This window comes from Drosophila yakuba, chromosome 3R (genome assembly GCF_016746365.2).
Source record: "Drosophila yakuba strain Tai18E2 chromosome 3R, Prin_Dyak_Tai18E2_2.1, whole genome shotgun sequence".
Lineage (NCBI taxonomy): Eukaryota > Metazoa > Arthropoda > Insecta > Diptera > Drosophilidae > Drosophila > Drosophila yakuba.
This window is the reverse complement of record NC_052530.2, coordinates 18,755,571-18,769,249: the sequence shown is the minus strand read 5'-3', so window position 1 is coordinate 18,769,249 and position 13,679 is coordinate 18,755,571. Positions and strand designations below refer to the sequence as shown.

Genomic DNA, 13,679 nt, shown 5'->3' with positions numbered 1-13,679 from the left:
TTATTAGTGGAGATAATTCAAAATATAGTAATTAGTTTAAAAAAAATTAATAAACATATTAAAATATGATTATAATTATTGGTAACTTCCAAATGAAATTAATTTAAAATACTTGTGTGTGCTAGCCTTGTTGGTATTTTTTTTACCAGCGAATTCGGTCACACATCGCAGGTCCATAATTGTTGTTTACAACTGATTTATTTGGAAAAGCCTTGATTATCAGCTCCTTTGCACACAACCGCTGGCGAGGATGTCCAGCATGCCCGGGATTCTGAAATGCAGGATCTGCTTGGGCGATTTCGAAGAAGGCCAAATGAGCTCCCTGTTTGAGGGTGAAGGCGAAAGTGACCTTAGGGAAAAGTTGGAACTGTGCTGTAGGATTAAGGTGAGTGAAGCTCAATAGATGGGATGTATATCACATTTTAGTGCTGCAATTCCCCTAGGTTCGGCAATCCCCACAGTTGCCGGAAAAGTCCTGTAGTAGCTGCTGCGAATTCGTCCACATGTGGTTCAACTTTCGCCAAATGTGCCTGAACTCGCAAGTCTACTGGGAAACAAGTTTTTCGGAATCGGAAAGACCAGAGGCTATGGCCCAGGCAAGCGATGCCGAGTATATGGAGTACCTGTATGAGAACCTACAGTTGAAACTAGGCTCAGAGAACCAGGACCAGGACGAGATCACCGCAATAGAGGAGGGGGATGAACAGCTGGAGGAGCAGTCACAGGAAATTCTTGATTATAATGGATACATCATAAGCGAATCGATTGAGGATGATGAGCCTATTACAGAGAGCCCTGAACACATGTTGATTCCCCACATGGACTCCTACGTTGAAGATCCAGAAATGGAAGAACTTATTGATGATAAGAGTGAGTTTGTCGAAGAATTATCGAGTGCGAACGATGAGTATTATGAGGTTGAGTACGAGGACGAGGAACTTCGCCTGCCAAGCGCTCCTTCACCACATCCCAGCTTTAAGATGGACAAACGGAAGCCAGGAAGACCCCGGAAACCGGATGGCGAACTCAAGTTCAAACGCAAGGAAATCAACGCAAAGGAAAAAGGCAGCAAGGACGAGGACAAGTTTATGTGCAACCTGTGTGGAAACGTCTATTACAAGAAATCGGTTTTCACAGCCCACATGATGACCCATACGGAATACAAGCCCCACCAATGCGAGTAAGTCATAGATACGTTTAAGGAGGACATAAATGTGCCAAGCATTTACATATTAAAATCGTATTGCTTTCCAGAATCTGCACCAAATCTTTTCGACAAATGGGCGAGCTGCGAGCACACATCCGTCGTCATACGGGCGACCGTCCATACAAGTGTATGTACTGCGACCGCCATTTCTACGATCGCAGCGAACGGGTCCGCCATGAACGAGTACACACCAATACGCGTCCTTATGCCTGCCAGGAGTGCGGAAAAACATTCACGCACACAGCCATCCTCAAAAATCACATCCTTTCGCACTCCAGCGAGAAGAATTACAAGTAAAGGAGAACAATGCTATTAAGATAACTTCATTACTAATAATTTAAACCTTTCAGCTGCGACATTTGCTGCAAGTCATTCACCCTGCTGCACCAGCTAAAAGCTCACATGCAAACGCTCACCCACCGAAACAAAATTGAGCAAACCATTCCCAGCTCGGCGGAAATGCTAGAGAGCTAATTTAGTATAATAATTTTAGAATCTAAGTAAAAGCCTCTCTTAAGTATAAAGCCTCTTTTTTTCAAAAATTACAAGCTATGTTTATTAACTATTCCACCACGTCGCTGTACTCTTTAGCTACCAGAAGGTGCGCATGAGACTTCTCGTGCGCGACGAGTTGGTGCTTTAATCGGAAATCCTTTTTGCAGATGAGACACTTGTGAGGCTTTTCAGACGTATGCAGAACGTAGTGAGCCTTACGAGAGGTGGACAGGGAGAATGTTTTTCCACAAATGTTACAAGCGTAGGGTCTTTCATTCGTGTGCAAACTAAAATGATGAACATCAACATTAGAACTCAAATGCAGTAGAGAATATAAATATTTGATGTGAAGCATACCGTTGGTGCTTCCGATGAGTGCTGCTGTCGGCAAATTGGCGCGAACAGTAGGAACATTTGTAAGGTTTCTCGCCCGTGTGGGTTCGCATATGTGTTTTCAGGTTGCAGGCGGCTCTGAATGTCTTTTGGCAAACCCTGCATCAAAAATGTTCTCTATGTATCATAATTATCATAAAATATCACGGATACTTACTCGCACTCGTGGCCCTTTTCCTTGCGGTGCATCTGCATGTGCGCATTTAGCTGAGCTACATAAGCGTATGTGTTGCTGCAGATCTTGCATCTGTACTTGTCCGGCACGCATGCCACTCCTAGATCTATCTTGTATTCGGCAGTGGTTTCGTAGTCCTCACTAGCCTCCTGAACAACATCCGTAGCAACGCTTTCGCTTTCTTGCGAGTATGTTTCCGAGTCATTGTGACCGGTGCTTTCCCTGTCCAAATCCAAGTCACAGATGGTATAGTCTTCCTGATGTGTGTTCTTCTCGTTTTCCGGATTTACGTTCAAAACGAACACAAAATCGCTTGAATGTTTATTTACAGGTGGGAACTCTTCGTGTTTTGCGGTTTGCGATGAATTATCATCAGTCTTAAAGATAATGGGATTCTCATCAATGAGTCTCCCTGAAATGTTCTGCTTCCTGGTGCGTTTTTTCTGTCCAGATGTGTCCTTGTCCTCCAGCGTCTGAAATGCCGCTGCAGAGGACAGAGTTTGGCGAACGAGGGATCTCAGGTGCTCGTCGGATTGTTTGCACTTGCTAAGGAATCTGTCCACCTCCTCCAGTCTCTCTAAGCAGTCTGCGCAAATCTGATCGGGCAGTCCATCATCCTGTTCCACCTAGGAGATCAATTGTAATTGGTTAACTGGAAGCCAAACAGAAAAGGAGTACTCACAGCTATGCCGGCATAGGAGATCAGCAGCTTGTGGGCATCGGACTCAAAGAGCGAGTGCAACGTGGACTGCGATCCTTTTTTGCGGCAAGTGCGGCACATGCTCCACTTTATGCTGATTTCCATCGTTAGATCTTTGGGAACTCCTCTTTTGCGTCAAATGCCGATTCAAATACCAGAGCATTGCATTAAAAGTAATAGGGTTGTCAAGCACGCGAAATAAGAACTATGTTATTCAACTATCGCTCCGAATTTATTTGTTATTTTTTTCCTAAATTGTACTTTCATTTTATTTGGAGGACTTAAAAATAAATATTTAATTTGGTTCAACTGTTTCTTTAATTAAAGTTTAAGATGTAATTATTAAGATCAAATTGTTGGCAATCAATCGATATGCCGATAGCAAGGTCGATAGCCACTTATCGTTTTAGGTGCATGACAACCCTGGGAAAAGTTCCAAGACGCTTGTTTATTTCAGAATTGCAAGCATACGGACGGCCAGGACGTGGAAAATCATGCCCGAGTACATGTTGTGCAGGATCTGTTTGACAGAGGACATCAACTCGGAGGCGATGGCGCCCCTGTTCGATGACAGCGACGCCCAGTGCAGGGAGCTGGTGCGCAAGATTGAGGAAGTGGGCAGCATTAAGGTACATGTGGATGCACCTGTAATTCAAGCCCAGCGACTTATCGCACTCTGTGTTTCCAGCTGGTGCCACTGCAGAACATCCCGAGCATGCTGTGCTTCAACTGCGTGGAGCAGCTTACCAGTGCCCACAAGTTCCGAGAGCTTTGCCAGGAGAGCGAGCGAACATTTGCCACCAATGTAGTCAAGGTATGTATAGAGCTGAGTTGAGCTACATATGTATAATTAAACAACTTCATCCGAAACCATGACAGGCCGAGATGAAGTCGGAGCCAACGGACGAGGTCCCTCACATAGTGGCGGACCACATCGAGTACATCTACGAATCAGCGAACGACTTCATCGATGGTGTCGAGGAAGACATCGAAATGGAGAACATAATGGAGGAGCGCTTGGAGGGTGGGGTTGCGGAAACGACTCAGGCCTACGAGATTAGCACTGTGGTCGACGACCTGGACGACAATGACCTGCTGGTGCCGAATAGCACCGATAGCGACTACCAGCCCAGCGAGCGTTGCCGCAAAACCAAGGTGCGAAAGACACGGATGGCTAGACGTGGACGTGGCCGTCCCCGTGGTGCTAGCTCCAGACACTCACGCAGTTTTAGCGAGGAGCGAGCACCAGTTCAATCTAGCTGCAAGTCCTCTCCCGAGGAGTCCTCCACGAACATTATGTGCGAGATCTGCGGTAATATCTACTCCAAGCGAGCGGCTCTCAACATTCATATGCGTCGTCATATGGCCGAGAAACCATTTGAATGCGAGTGAGTATCTAAAATTATTATATGAAGCATTTGTGTTACAATATGTAAACCGTATTCCCTTACAGAATATGCGGTAAAACCTTTGCGGGTCCATCCGAGTTAAATCGCCATATCAGAGTGCACACGGGCGAGAAACCATTCATGTGTAAATACTGCAACCGCTCGTTTGCAGATCGCAGCTCCAATATTCGTCATGAAAGGTGATGCCTTAATTCCTCAAAAGAATCTTCATATTAACTGAACAGATTCCTTTTATAGAACCCACACAAACGAGCGACCTTTTACTTGTTCCACATGCGGCAAGGCATTCTCCTACTCCAACGTGCTAAAAAACCACATGCTCACCCACACGGGCGAGAAGCCTTTTCTGTAGGTGCTTTATGAACTGTTTCAATTATGGATTTCTCAAAATTCTATTAATTTTTCAGTTGTCGACCGTGCAATAAGACATTTTCCCGCAAGCACCAGTTGGAGCAGCATATCGGCACGATGACCCACCAACAGACTGTAAGGAACCACCAGAATAACGAACCGATGCGGCACTCAGAGATCTATTAGTCTCAACTCATGCAATACAATTTTTGCTAGATAATTCTTTAATTTAAATTAAAATATATGTATATTGTAAAATAAAAAGAGTACAAATGGTCCGACTGGATGTGTGACATAATCAAATTTGTAATATTACTATTTCGTTAAACAACTTGTTTGAGAACACATAAATATTTTTATTCATTTTTGCAATTGACAGAATAGTATTTTAACATTGCTTCAAAATTCAGTATATGTAAATAATATTATTATATATTAGTTATTATTATATTAGTTTCGTTGATTTTGGTAATACTTTTTAATTACATACACATATATTTATTTTTGTGCGTTTATTTGGTAGTGTTAAGATCATTATGGCCACTAGACGTGTGTGCGTTGTTAATGTTTCTTTTCTTTGTGCTTTGTCGAAGACGTGGTTACAATTTTTGGAAGCTTAAACTTGACATAAAATTCGAATGGCACAGGACTAATATAACGTCTTTTTATAAGACAAGTAAATATGCTTAGAACTTGTAACGTTTCATACCAAAAGCTAATAGCCTTTGCAAGGCGGGCTGGATTCGGCTGTTTTTCTATTTCTTAAGGAAACAAGAATTTGAACAAAATCGTTTCTGCTATAAATGTCAGAAATGCTAAATACTGGCATAAAATCGATTTCATACCCTGTAGTTAAATGTTAGTTTAACTTTGAAATAATTTTGTCGAACAAAAGGACGCTGAACTTTAAGATTCTTTCCTATAGCTAATTAGTATAATGACTAGATAGGCAGCTATATTGTAGGTGGCGAGCTTCCTGAGCTGCCGCTGCCTCCTGTGCTTTTTGCTTATGAATACTGGTAGACAAGTGAGTCATCAAATGGGAGATCCGTTGGAAGTGCTTCTGACAAACGTAGCAGCTGTAAAATCAAGGTGTGTGAAAAGGTGTAATATAAAAGGTGTGTGAAATTGGCATAAATCGAAATGCGCACTAGTGCTTCCGTGTGGCCACATGGGTCATCTTGTGCTTGCTCAGACATCCGGAACTCACAAAACTCTTCTCGCACATGTCACACTCGTAGCGGCGATCGTTCCGATGGCGACGATGGTGTTCCTGCCGGGCGCTTGAAGAGGAGAACCGACGTGGACAGTAGACGCACACGAATGGCTGCTCGCCCGTGTGGGTACGCATATGGCTGGTCAGCTCCTTTCGGGTGGCAAAACTCTTTTCGCAATCCCTAAGAAGAAAAGTGGTATCTTAGGCACGCTAGCCCAATGGTTATGAAAGATAATTACCAAAAATCACAGTGGAAATTCTTAATTCCCGTGTGCCTGAGCAAGTGCTCCTGAAAGTTCGCCTTGTTGTTGATAGTCCTACCGCAATCTTCGCATACATATGGACCACAATCGCCTCCAATTGGCAATTGATGGTTCCAACTATCTGGTGCTGAGAGCTTTTCAGTAGTTCGCTTTGGAAGATCTTCGACTTCGGGACTTAAATTGGACTCGTCCAATTCGCTCTCAATTTGGTTATCATCAATGTGCTCATATATTATTGGGTCTGTGGGGCAATCCTTGCTTGCGCACTCAATGCCAATCCTTTCAAGATTCTGTTTCTCGGCTATGATGCAGCGCTGGCGGAACTTAATGGCTGTCTGCAGATCGCCCAGGCACCCCGTGCACATTTGGCCGGATATCTCGTTCGTGCAGTTTAGCTGGCAAATATAAATAGCAAATTAAGTGCCTTGATTGGATAATATTTATAGACATAGTACCTCGACTCCAGTGATGGAGTGAATTTGACGAACTAGATGTCCGTTTTTTGGATCAAAGAGGTCAATTGGAGCATCTAATCTAGAGCAAATGCGGCAGTTTAGAATTCGCATCTCGGCTCTTAGTTGTTGTTTTTAAATATTTGTTTATTGTTTACAACTCTTGCAGCTTTTGCGAAATGTGTCGTTAAGCTATTTGCATGGTCACTCTAACTTTTGCAGACATAAGCGCTGTCTAAGTTTTTGCACAGGGATCAAAACCGTATTCTTGATTAACTGAAGTATTCCAAGTAAAAAATACATTTTCTAATCCCATTTCTAAGATCTACAAACCTTTATTGCACTTTTTGAACCATTTAAGTGACACCATGGCATTGCCGCACTTATCGATTTTATCGATAACCAAATCAGCTGTTGCATCACATATATATATATAGAGCGGATGCATTTACAAAACAATTGATTGTTTATATTCGAACTTAGCTAAAGTTGGGGTAAGCTTTGGTTTATTTTGAACTAACATAATGACGCTTCAATGCCGCACCTGCGGAAGCGTCATCTACAACAAAATGCCCAAGAATCTCTTTCACATTGAGAACGAGACGTTGCTGCAAAACATAAATCTTGTAACTGGCACAATGGTAATCTCGAATTGAAAATAGTTTTCCTTCAATGTATATTGTGAAAATTATTCTGTGATTGCAGCTCCACAATGATCCAGACCTGCCCAGCTGCATATGCGCCTGCTGTACGCTGGACTTGAACCAAGCTATTGTGTTCCGGGAGCGGTGCATCCAAACGCAGGAGCAACTCGTCCAGCAGCATAGATCTCCCGAAGCAAAGGAACCGGCTGAGGATGATGAAGACTGTCTACAAATTAAGGAAGAACATGATGCGGAGGAGCTGGCATCGCCGGCGGATGAGCTGAACGATCCATTCGGGGAAGTCGATGAATACTTCGAAGAATCCCCAGATGAGGATGCGGATCGTGATATTGATGCGCATCAAGATCTGGATGAGGACCAATATATTGATTCTATTGAAGATGCTGATGCGCTTCAAGATATGGATGCAGTTCAGCTGGAAGTAGCCGAAGAGGTTTCTCATGATGCCGAATCCCTAATCTCAAGTGTACAGAAGGAATTTGAGAATATTTACAACGACGACAGTAACTCGGACAACAAGGACTTCATGGAGGCCCAAAACGGTGCCTATTTCACTGAAACTGCGAATGAATACGAAATATCCTCGAACCCAAACTCACCACTGCCCGAGTTAAAGAGTGCAGAAGGTCGGTCAACAGCAAACAGTGGCTCAACGAAGGCAACGACCACGAAACCCAAGCGGAAAAAACAGTACGTTACGTGGAAGAACATGACCGAGGAACAGATCATAGAGCGGAAGCGTCTGCAGCGTAAACGCGACTGCGTCTGCGAACAGTGTGGCCGGCACTTCACCGACCAGAGCAACTTCAAGCTGCACATGTTGCGGCACACGGGCAAGAAGAACTTCGTCTGCCAGCAGTGCGGCAAGCGGTTCTACACCGACCATCTGATGACACTGCACCACCGGATCCTTCACCAAGGCGAGAAGCCCTACGCCTGCCGGTTTTGCAACAAGGCATTCCACAACAGTAACACGCGCCTTATTCACGAAAGGTAAGTAAAGGTTTCTTATATCCTTGATCTTGGAGCTCAAACAAAATATATTTCTTTCTAGGATTCATACCAATGCCAAGCCTTACAGCTGTCATCAATGCGACAAAAGTTTTAAGTCAGCTTCTGGGCGCAAGCGGCACGAACTAATTCACTCGGGAGTGCGGGCTTTTACGTGAGTATTTTAATTACGCGTTGGTATTCCGAGTATGAACATGATTTTCTTTACAGCTGCACTATCTGCAATCAATCCTTCCAGCGCAACACCCACTTAAAGGCCCATCTGCGGTCCAAGTTTCACACTGCTAAAGCGAGAAGCATGGGTGCGGAGGATCAACAATTATAAACTAATGTATAGTGTTTTATTGAAAAACAATTATTAAATATAAGATCTAAAAGAATATTTTTATTCATGTGCCAACATTTAATTTGCGATAACATGCTAGCAACCCGCTTCAATAATCGATACGCGTACCATTGCAGCCCTGCCGATAAGTTTCCGAGGTGGCAGCGCTGACATGTTGAAATATGCATTTTCAGCGAAAGTAAGAGTTTTTAGTCTTGTTTGTACGTCTGACCATAATTTCTAAATAAATTCGACGGCGAAAGTATAAAATATTGTTTTAAATAAATCATACAAACGTTGAGTTTTTTTTATCCAGAGGGCTGTCAACTTTTGGTATACTTTGGCGCTTCAGCAACGGTCACACAGCTATCATTTCGTATGAATTTCACATTGCATTTCTCTTTAGAGTTAATAGAACTAAAAAATAAAGTTGCTGTCAAGATTAGAGGATTGCATACGATCCTTAACGACCCAGCTTGATCCACCCGCCAAAAGTGTTCCCCTCCGCGCGACTGCACTGTGAGAAAACCGGTTGTTGACCTTCGGCAGCATGGAGCGTCGTCGCTTTAACTTGAGCAGCATGTCACCCATGGCGGATTCCACGCGGATTGACGCGTCGCTGATGTGAGACACCACCTGTTCAACTGGATTCGAAGCGGTTACTAATCAAATTTGTTTTCCTTTGTTCAGAAGTAATCGTCCGACGGCCAGTAGTTTCCTGAGGGGACTGAGTCTCAGGGGGTCGAATATCTCGCTCAATGGCACACGCACACCGGAGAGGTCGTTGATGAACCGCACTGCCACATCGCCCAGCGCCATATCGCGTCAGAAACTGAACCTCAGCCAGGTGGATCCCAGGTAATTCAAACGATTTCATGTCCTTCTGTGCCATTTCACCATGTGACGACAGTTCGCATTTATATATACATATTTCCCAATATGCAATTAATACAAATGACCTCTAACCTTACAGAACCTTTGCCGATGTGCATAGCAGCGGACTGGCATCCAGAGTCGTGGCCTACCATGAGAGCAGCTTGGGAGGACGCAGTGGTCTGCAGCGCAGCATGTCCGCCAGCAATCTGTACAACCCACTGACGCAGCCGCGCAGAGCGCCCGCTTCCCCGCTGCCCTACAAGTCAAGGGCGCCAACGCTTTCGATAACGCAAATTGCACCACCAGAGCGTAGTTTTTATTCCGGCAACACGCTGCCAAGCTTGTTGCGCTCCAACTCCTTAGCAGGTGTAGTGCAAAAGACCAGCGAACAGGAGCAGCTTTCAAGAGAGAATCGACCAATCTTGCACCCACCTCATCCACAGCATGAGAGCGAGCCAACAAGAAGCGTGCTGGAGGAGCTTAAGGAGATCTCCCGGAAGCGCATCAATACGGGAGTAAGTATAAGCCATCAAGCATCCTGTGAAAAGGACACCGGCTTAGGCTTCGCTTGTTTTCAGGATACGCAGCAGCCTCATGACTTTACAAAAAGGAGTTGCCAGCGAAGTGCGGACTTTGTGGACCATCACCGTCATCAACAGCAACTACATCATTTGCAGCAACAGCAGAGTCAGTCCTTTAAAAGGCAACGAGAGCTGACAGTATCGGTTCCCCTCAGGCATCATTCGACATCTGTGTCGGCTGCCCCTCCTGCATTGCAACATATGCACTCGAATGGAAACGTCTCTCCAACACAATCTCCGGAGCAGGTGGCCAAACGGCCCAACTGTAGCTACAGCAACGACATTGCTTCCTCGCTGAGTTCCAGTTGGCGTCACAGCAACAAGAGGAAGCTGTTGGACATGCGGGAAAGGTTCCAGCACAGCAAAAACGACACACTAGTCAGTGGAGGAAGCTCACCTGAGAACTCGCCCGAAAATGTGGCCAAAATTCAACGTAAAGTTGATGCAGAAACTGTTAGCAAGGCATTGAGCATGCCCTCTCCGGCAGTGGCGGCTGTGGCGGCAGTCCCGGCTTCTCGAGCCATTTCGGCACCTCCCATACAAAAGACAGACCAGCAGCATTCAGTGGTGGTTCCGCAGGTGACGGAAAAACCTAAGCTTACCCTCTTCAATGCGCGACAGTCTCAAACTAAAGCGGAACAGCCGCGACCGGATCTGAGTAGCCCGGAAGTAGACGCTGGCGAATATGCGGGCATTCAGTTTGTAAAGCCCAAGCAGCAGAATTCCATGCTGGGCGTTAAGAACCCTAGCGTAGAACGCACTCACAAAACCAAACTGGCTATTATGCTGAGTGGATTGAAGGGCGAACTGTACCAAGGAGAGCCGGACGAACTAGATGCTCCAGCGCCTAAACAAACGCCATCGCCAGCGCCTCTGACTCTTCCAACGCCCATCAAACCGATCATAGCTCCTTCTGTAACCACATCCACAACGACTGTAACTTCCACCGCAACTACATCAACTTCTGCCCCCAGCAAGCCGGTAATATTAAGTAACCAGGTTATAAAGCCAGCAGATGTGCCAAACACAAATACCACTAGTTCAGTGCCCAAACTTGTACTTGGTCAGCCTGCGCCGCCCGCTGCTTCAACGGAACAAACACCACCAAAACCCACCGACAAAGTACCGGCAGCACAAGCAGAAATCCCAGCCAAGTTTGAGCTACCAGCCAAACCCGTCACTCCAGCAACATCAGCTCAACCACTGATCAGTTTTGGCACACCGAAAACCACAGCAGCACCATCATTCTCATTTGGAAATGCGACCAATACCACTAGTAGCACTACTACCACTATTACTAATGACACCACCTCAAAGCCCATATTCTCGTTTGGACAAGCGCCTGCCAATGGCCCCACAGTAGGCGGCCTCCCTGGATTCAAATTGGACACCCCAGCAACGACGCTGGCGAGTACTGCTAACCCTGGGACACCAGTCACATCTACAACTATGTTCGGAATGGCAGCGCCCAAAACGACGGCTACCGTTGCTCCCACTACAACTCCATCGCTTAGTTTCGGCCAGCCGAATTCAGCAGTATTAGGCGCCACCACCTGCAAGACCACTACAACAGCAACGATGCCATCATTTGGAGCACCAACCACGGCGGTCAAACCAATGTTTTCGTTTGGACAATCGGGCAACTTAAGCTCAGGAACTCCCACAACCAACGGAAACGATGCTGCTGTGGCCAAGCCGCCTGTATTCAGTTTTGGGGGTAGCACCACTCAACCAGCTACTGCTGCTCCGACACCGGTATTTGGAAGCCTATCGAAACCCCTTGGTGGAGGTTTTATGTCACCCGTGGCCAACAAATCCGAGACAACAAAGCCTGGCATCTTCGGCAATTCGGACAACGGATTTGGAAACGCAGTGAAGCCACCAGCCAATGTAGCAACAACCACCGCCGCCGAGCTACCCAAGCCATTTGGGTTCCCAGCTACAACGACCGCGGCTGGTGCTGGATCGTCGGGCACAAATCTCTTTACATTTGGAGGGACGGCCACTTCAAAAGCGGCGGAACCAGCTCCAGCAAGCCAGAACAACCTTTTCGGACAAAGCGCAACTCCAAGTACGCCCTTTGCCTTTGGAGGAGCAGCAGCCAACGCAGGAAACAGTGGAAATAAGGATAACAAATCAATGTTTGCATTTGGCGGAGCTGACAACAACTCGGTAGCCAAGCCAAGTGGGCTATTTAGCTTTGGTGGCACGGACAAGCCGGCCCCACCTGCCTTTGGCAGCGTAACGACATCGGTGACATCTGCCACAGCGACGCCAACAAACAGCGCCTTTGGATTTAGCACAGCTCAGAAGCCCGCAACACCCATGTTTGGAAGTGGATCAACGCAACAGTCTTCGACACCTTCGGTGGCAGCCGCCAAACCTTTTACATTTGGTGGTGGGACCGCGCAGCCCCCTGCACCGGCAGCTTCTACAGCTTCAGGTGGATTCTCGTTTGCCGCCGTTGCGTCCAAAAATACCACGGAGCCAACAGCAACAAATTTGTTTGGCAGCCCCGCCAACGCCAGCAAGCCAAGCTTCAACTTTGGAGGAAACACCGCCACCCAGACAGCACCAGGAGCAGCAGGATCACCAGCTGGTGGCTTCTCCTTTGCCACGGCCACCAAGAAGGAGGACTCTGCTAGCACCAATATGTTTGGAAGCCCCAACACCGGAGTGGTGAAACCTAATTTCAGCTTCTCCAGCAACAATTCAACCACACAATCGGCAGCTCCTACTCCAGCACCTACCTTTGGCGGATTCGGTGCTCCGGCAGCTGCTGCACCAGCAGCTCCCTCAACTAATCAGAATAAGCCCTTTGCATTCGGAGGTAGCACTCCGGCTTCCGCCCCCAGCGCAGCGCCCTTGGGCGGCAACCTCTTTGCCAATGCAGTGTCCGCTACCCAGAACCAACCGAAGCCAGGAGTCTTCTCATTTGGTGGCGCCAAGAGCACACCCAGCGCCACAGCCGGCAATGCTCCCTTCTCGTTTGGCGGCGCATCTGCTGGGGGCATCGCCTCGCCGCCCAGTAATCAGGGCTTAAATACCGCAAAGCCTTTCAGCTTTGGTGGCGCCGGAGGCACTCCAGCCCCGAATGTCTTCGGAAGTCCAGCGCCTGTTTCGCAAGCAAGCAATCCTGCAGGGGGCTTCAGCTTCGGCGGCGCCAGTCCAGCTCAGCAGGCGAATGCTGGAAACTTATTTGCCCCCACGCCAGAGAGTCGGCCCATTCGTAAGGCCACTAGGCGGCTGCAGAAATAGATACGCTTCAGAAGTTAATTTGTAGCTTATTATTGTGTTGCTAGTTAAATTATTATTTTTTATAGTTTTAAAAGAGTAGTTGGCAGTCCGGTATGTAATATATAATATCAAATCTAAATCCACTCTGGTTCGTTCTGTGAAATGTAATTGACAGACTTCTCTTTGGAATGTCACTAAAGTATAGACTAATAATATGGTAAATAATAATTTAATACTATTATAAGAAACGTAAAAGAGCAAATAAAATGGAAACAAATATAACTATTTAACGTATGAACGCCAAAAGTGTTTGAATTCAATTT

At 46.2% G+C, this 13,679-nt stretch overlaps 6 protein-coding genes across 7 annotated transcripts; 4 read left to right on the top strand and 2 right to left on the bottom strand.

Moving 5' to 3' along the window:
* The first annotated feature begins 153 nt into the window (after positions 1-153).
* On the top strand, positions 154-1,752 carry LOC6537425 (transcription factor Ouib). The gene is made up of 4 exons (XM_002097945.4): positions 154-385; positions 444-1,180; positions 1,255-1,500; positions 1,558-1,752. Exons 1-4 carry the CDS (start codon positions 251-253, stop codon positions 1,679-1,681), a joined length of 1,242 nt encoding a protein of 413 aa, XP_002097981.1. The 5' UTR covers positions 154-250; the 3' UTR covers positions 1,682-1,752.
* LOC6537424 (gastrula zinc finger protein XlCGF52.1) lies at positions 1,737-3,154 on the bottom strand. Its single transcript, XM_002097944.4, has 4 exons — positions 2,953-3,154; positions 2,253-2,896; positions 2,060-2,194; positions 1,737-1,989 (listed from the first exon to the last, which is right to left on the bottom strand). The coding sequence occupies exons 1-4, from the start codon at positions 3,073-3,075 to the stop codon at positions 1,770-1,772; spliced, it is 1,122 nt and encodes a 373-aa protein (XP_002097980.1). The 5' UTR covers positions 3,076-3,154; the 3' UTR covers positions 1,737-1,769.
* Positions 3,155-3,392: 238 nt separating this feature from the next.
* LOC6537423 (transcription factor Ouib) lies at positions 3,393-5,028 on the top strand. The gene is made up of 6 exons (XM_002097943.4): positions 3,393-3,599; positions 3,659-3,784; positions 3,850-4,358; positions 4,424-4,558; positions 4,617-4,727; positions 4,787-5,028. The coding sequence occupies exons 1-6, from the start codon at positions 3,465-3,467 to the stop codon at positions 4,914-4,916; spliced, it is 1,146 nt and encodes a 381-aa protein (XP_002097979.1). The 5' UTR covers positions 3,393-3,464; the 3' UTR covers positions 4,917-5,028.
* Positions 5,029-5,227: 199 nt separating this feature from the next.
* LOC6537422 (transcription factor Ouib) lies at positions 5,228-6,868 on the bottom strand. Its single transcript, XM_015192856.2, has 4 exons — positions 6,665-6,868; positions 6,186-6,604; positions 5,882-6,127; positions 5,228-5,809 (listed from the first exon to the last, which is right to left on the bottom strand). The coding sequence occupies exons 1-4, from the start codon at positions 6,773-6,775 to the stop codon at positions 5,656-5,658; spliced, it is 930 nt and encodes a 309-aa protein (XP_015048342.1). The 5' UTR covers positions 6,776-6,868; the 3' UTR covers positions 5,228-5,655.
* A 219-nt stretch (positions 6,869-7,087) lies between these two features.
* LOC6537421 (transcription factor Ouib) lies at positions 7,088-8,717 on the top strand. The gene is made up of 4 exons (XM_002097941.3): positions 7,088-7,302; positions 7,367-8,319; positions 8,381-8,491; positions 8,548-8,717. The coding sequence occupies exons 1-4, from the start codon at positions 7,186-7,188 to the stop codon at positions 8,660-8,662; spliced, it is 1,296 nt and encodes a 431-aa protein (XP_002097977.1). The 5' UTR covers positions 7,088-7,185; the 3' UTR covers positions 8,663-8,717.
* Positions 8,718-8,999: 282 nt separating this feature from the next.
* LOC6537420 (mucin-5AC) lies at positions 9,000-13,650 on the top strand. Of its 2 annotated transcripts, none has more exons than XM_015192855.3 (4): positions 9,000-9,286; positions 9,356-9,520; positions 9,636-10,053; positions 10,117-13,650. In XM_015192855.3, the coding sequence occupies exons 1-4, from the start codon at positions 9,213-9,215 to the stop codon at positions 13,375-13,377; spliced, it is 3,918 nt and encodes a 1,305-aa protein (XP_015048341.1). In that variant the 5' UTR covers positions 9,000-9,212; the 3' UTR covers positions 13,378-13,650. The 2 variants fall into 2 exon arrangements, with proteins under 2 accessions (XP_015048341.1, XP_002097976.1); XM_002097940.4 differs by having other exon boundaries at positions 9,001-9,286; positions 9,353-9,520.
* The last annotated feature ends 29 nt before the right edge of the window (positions 13,651-13,679 follow it).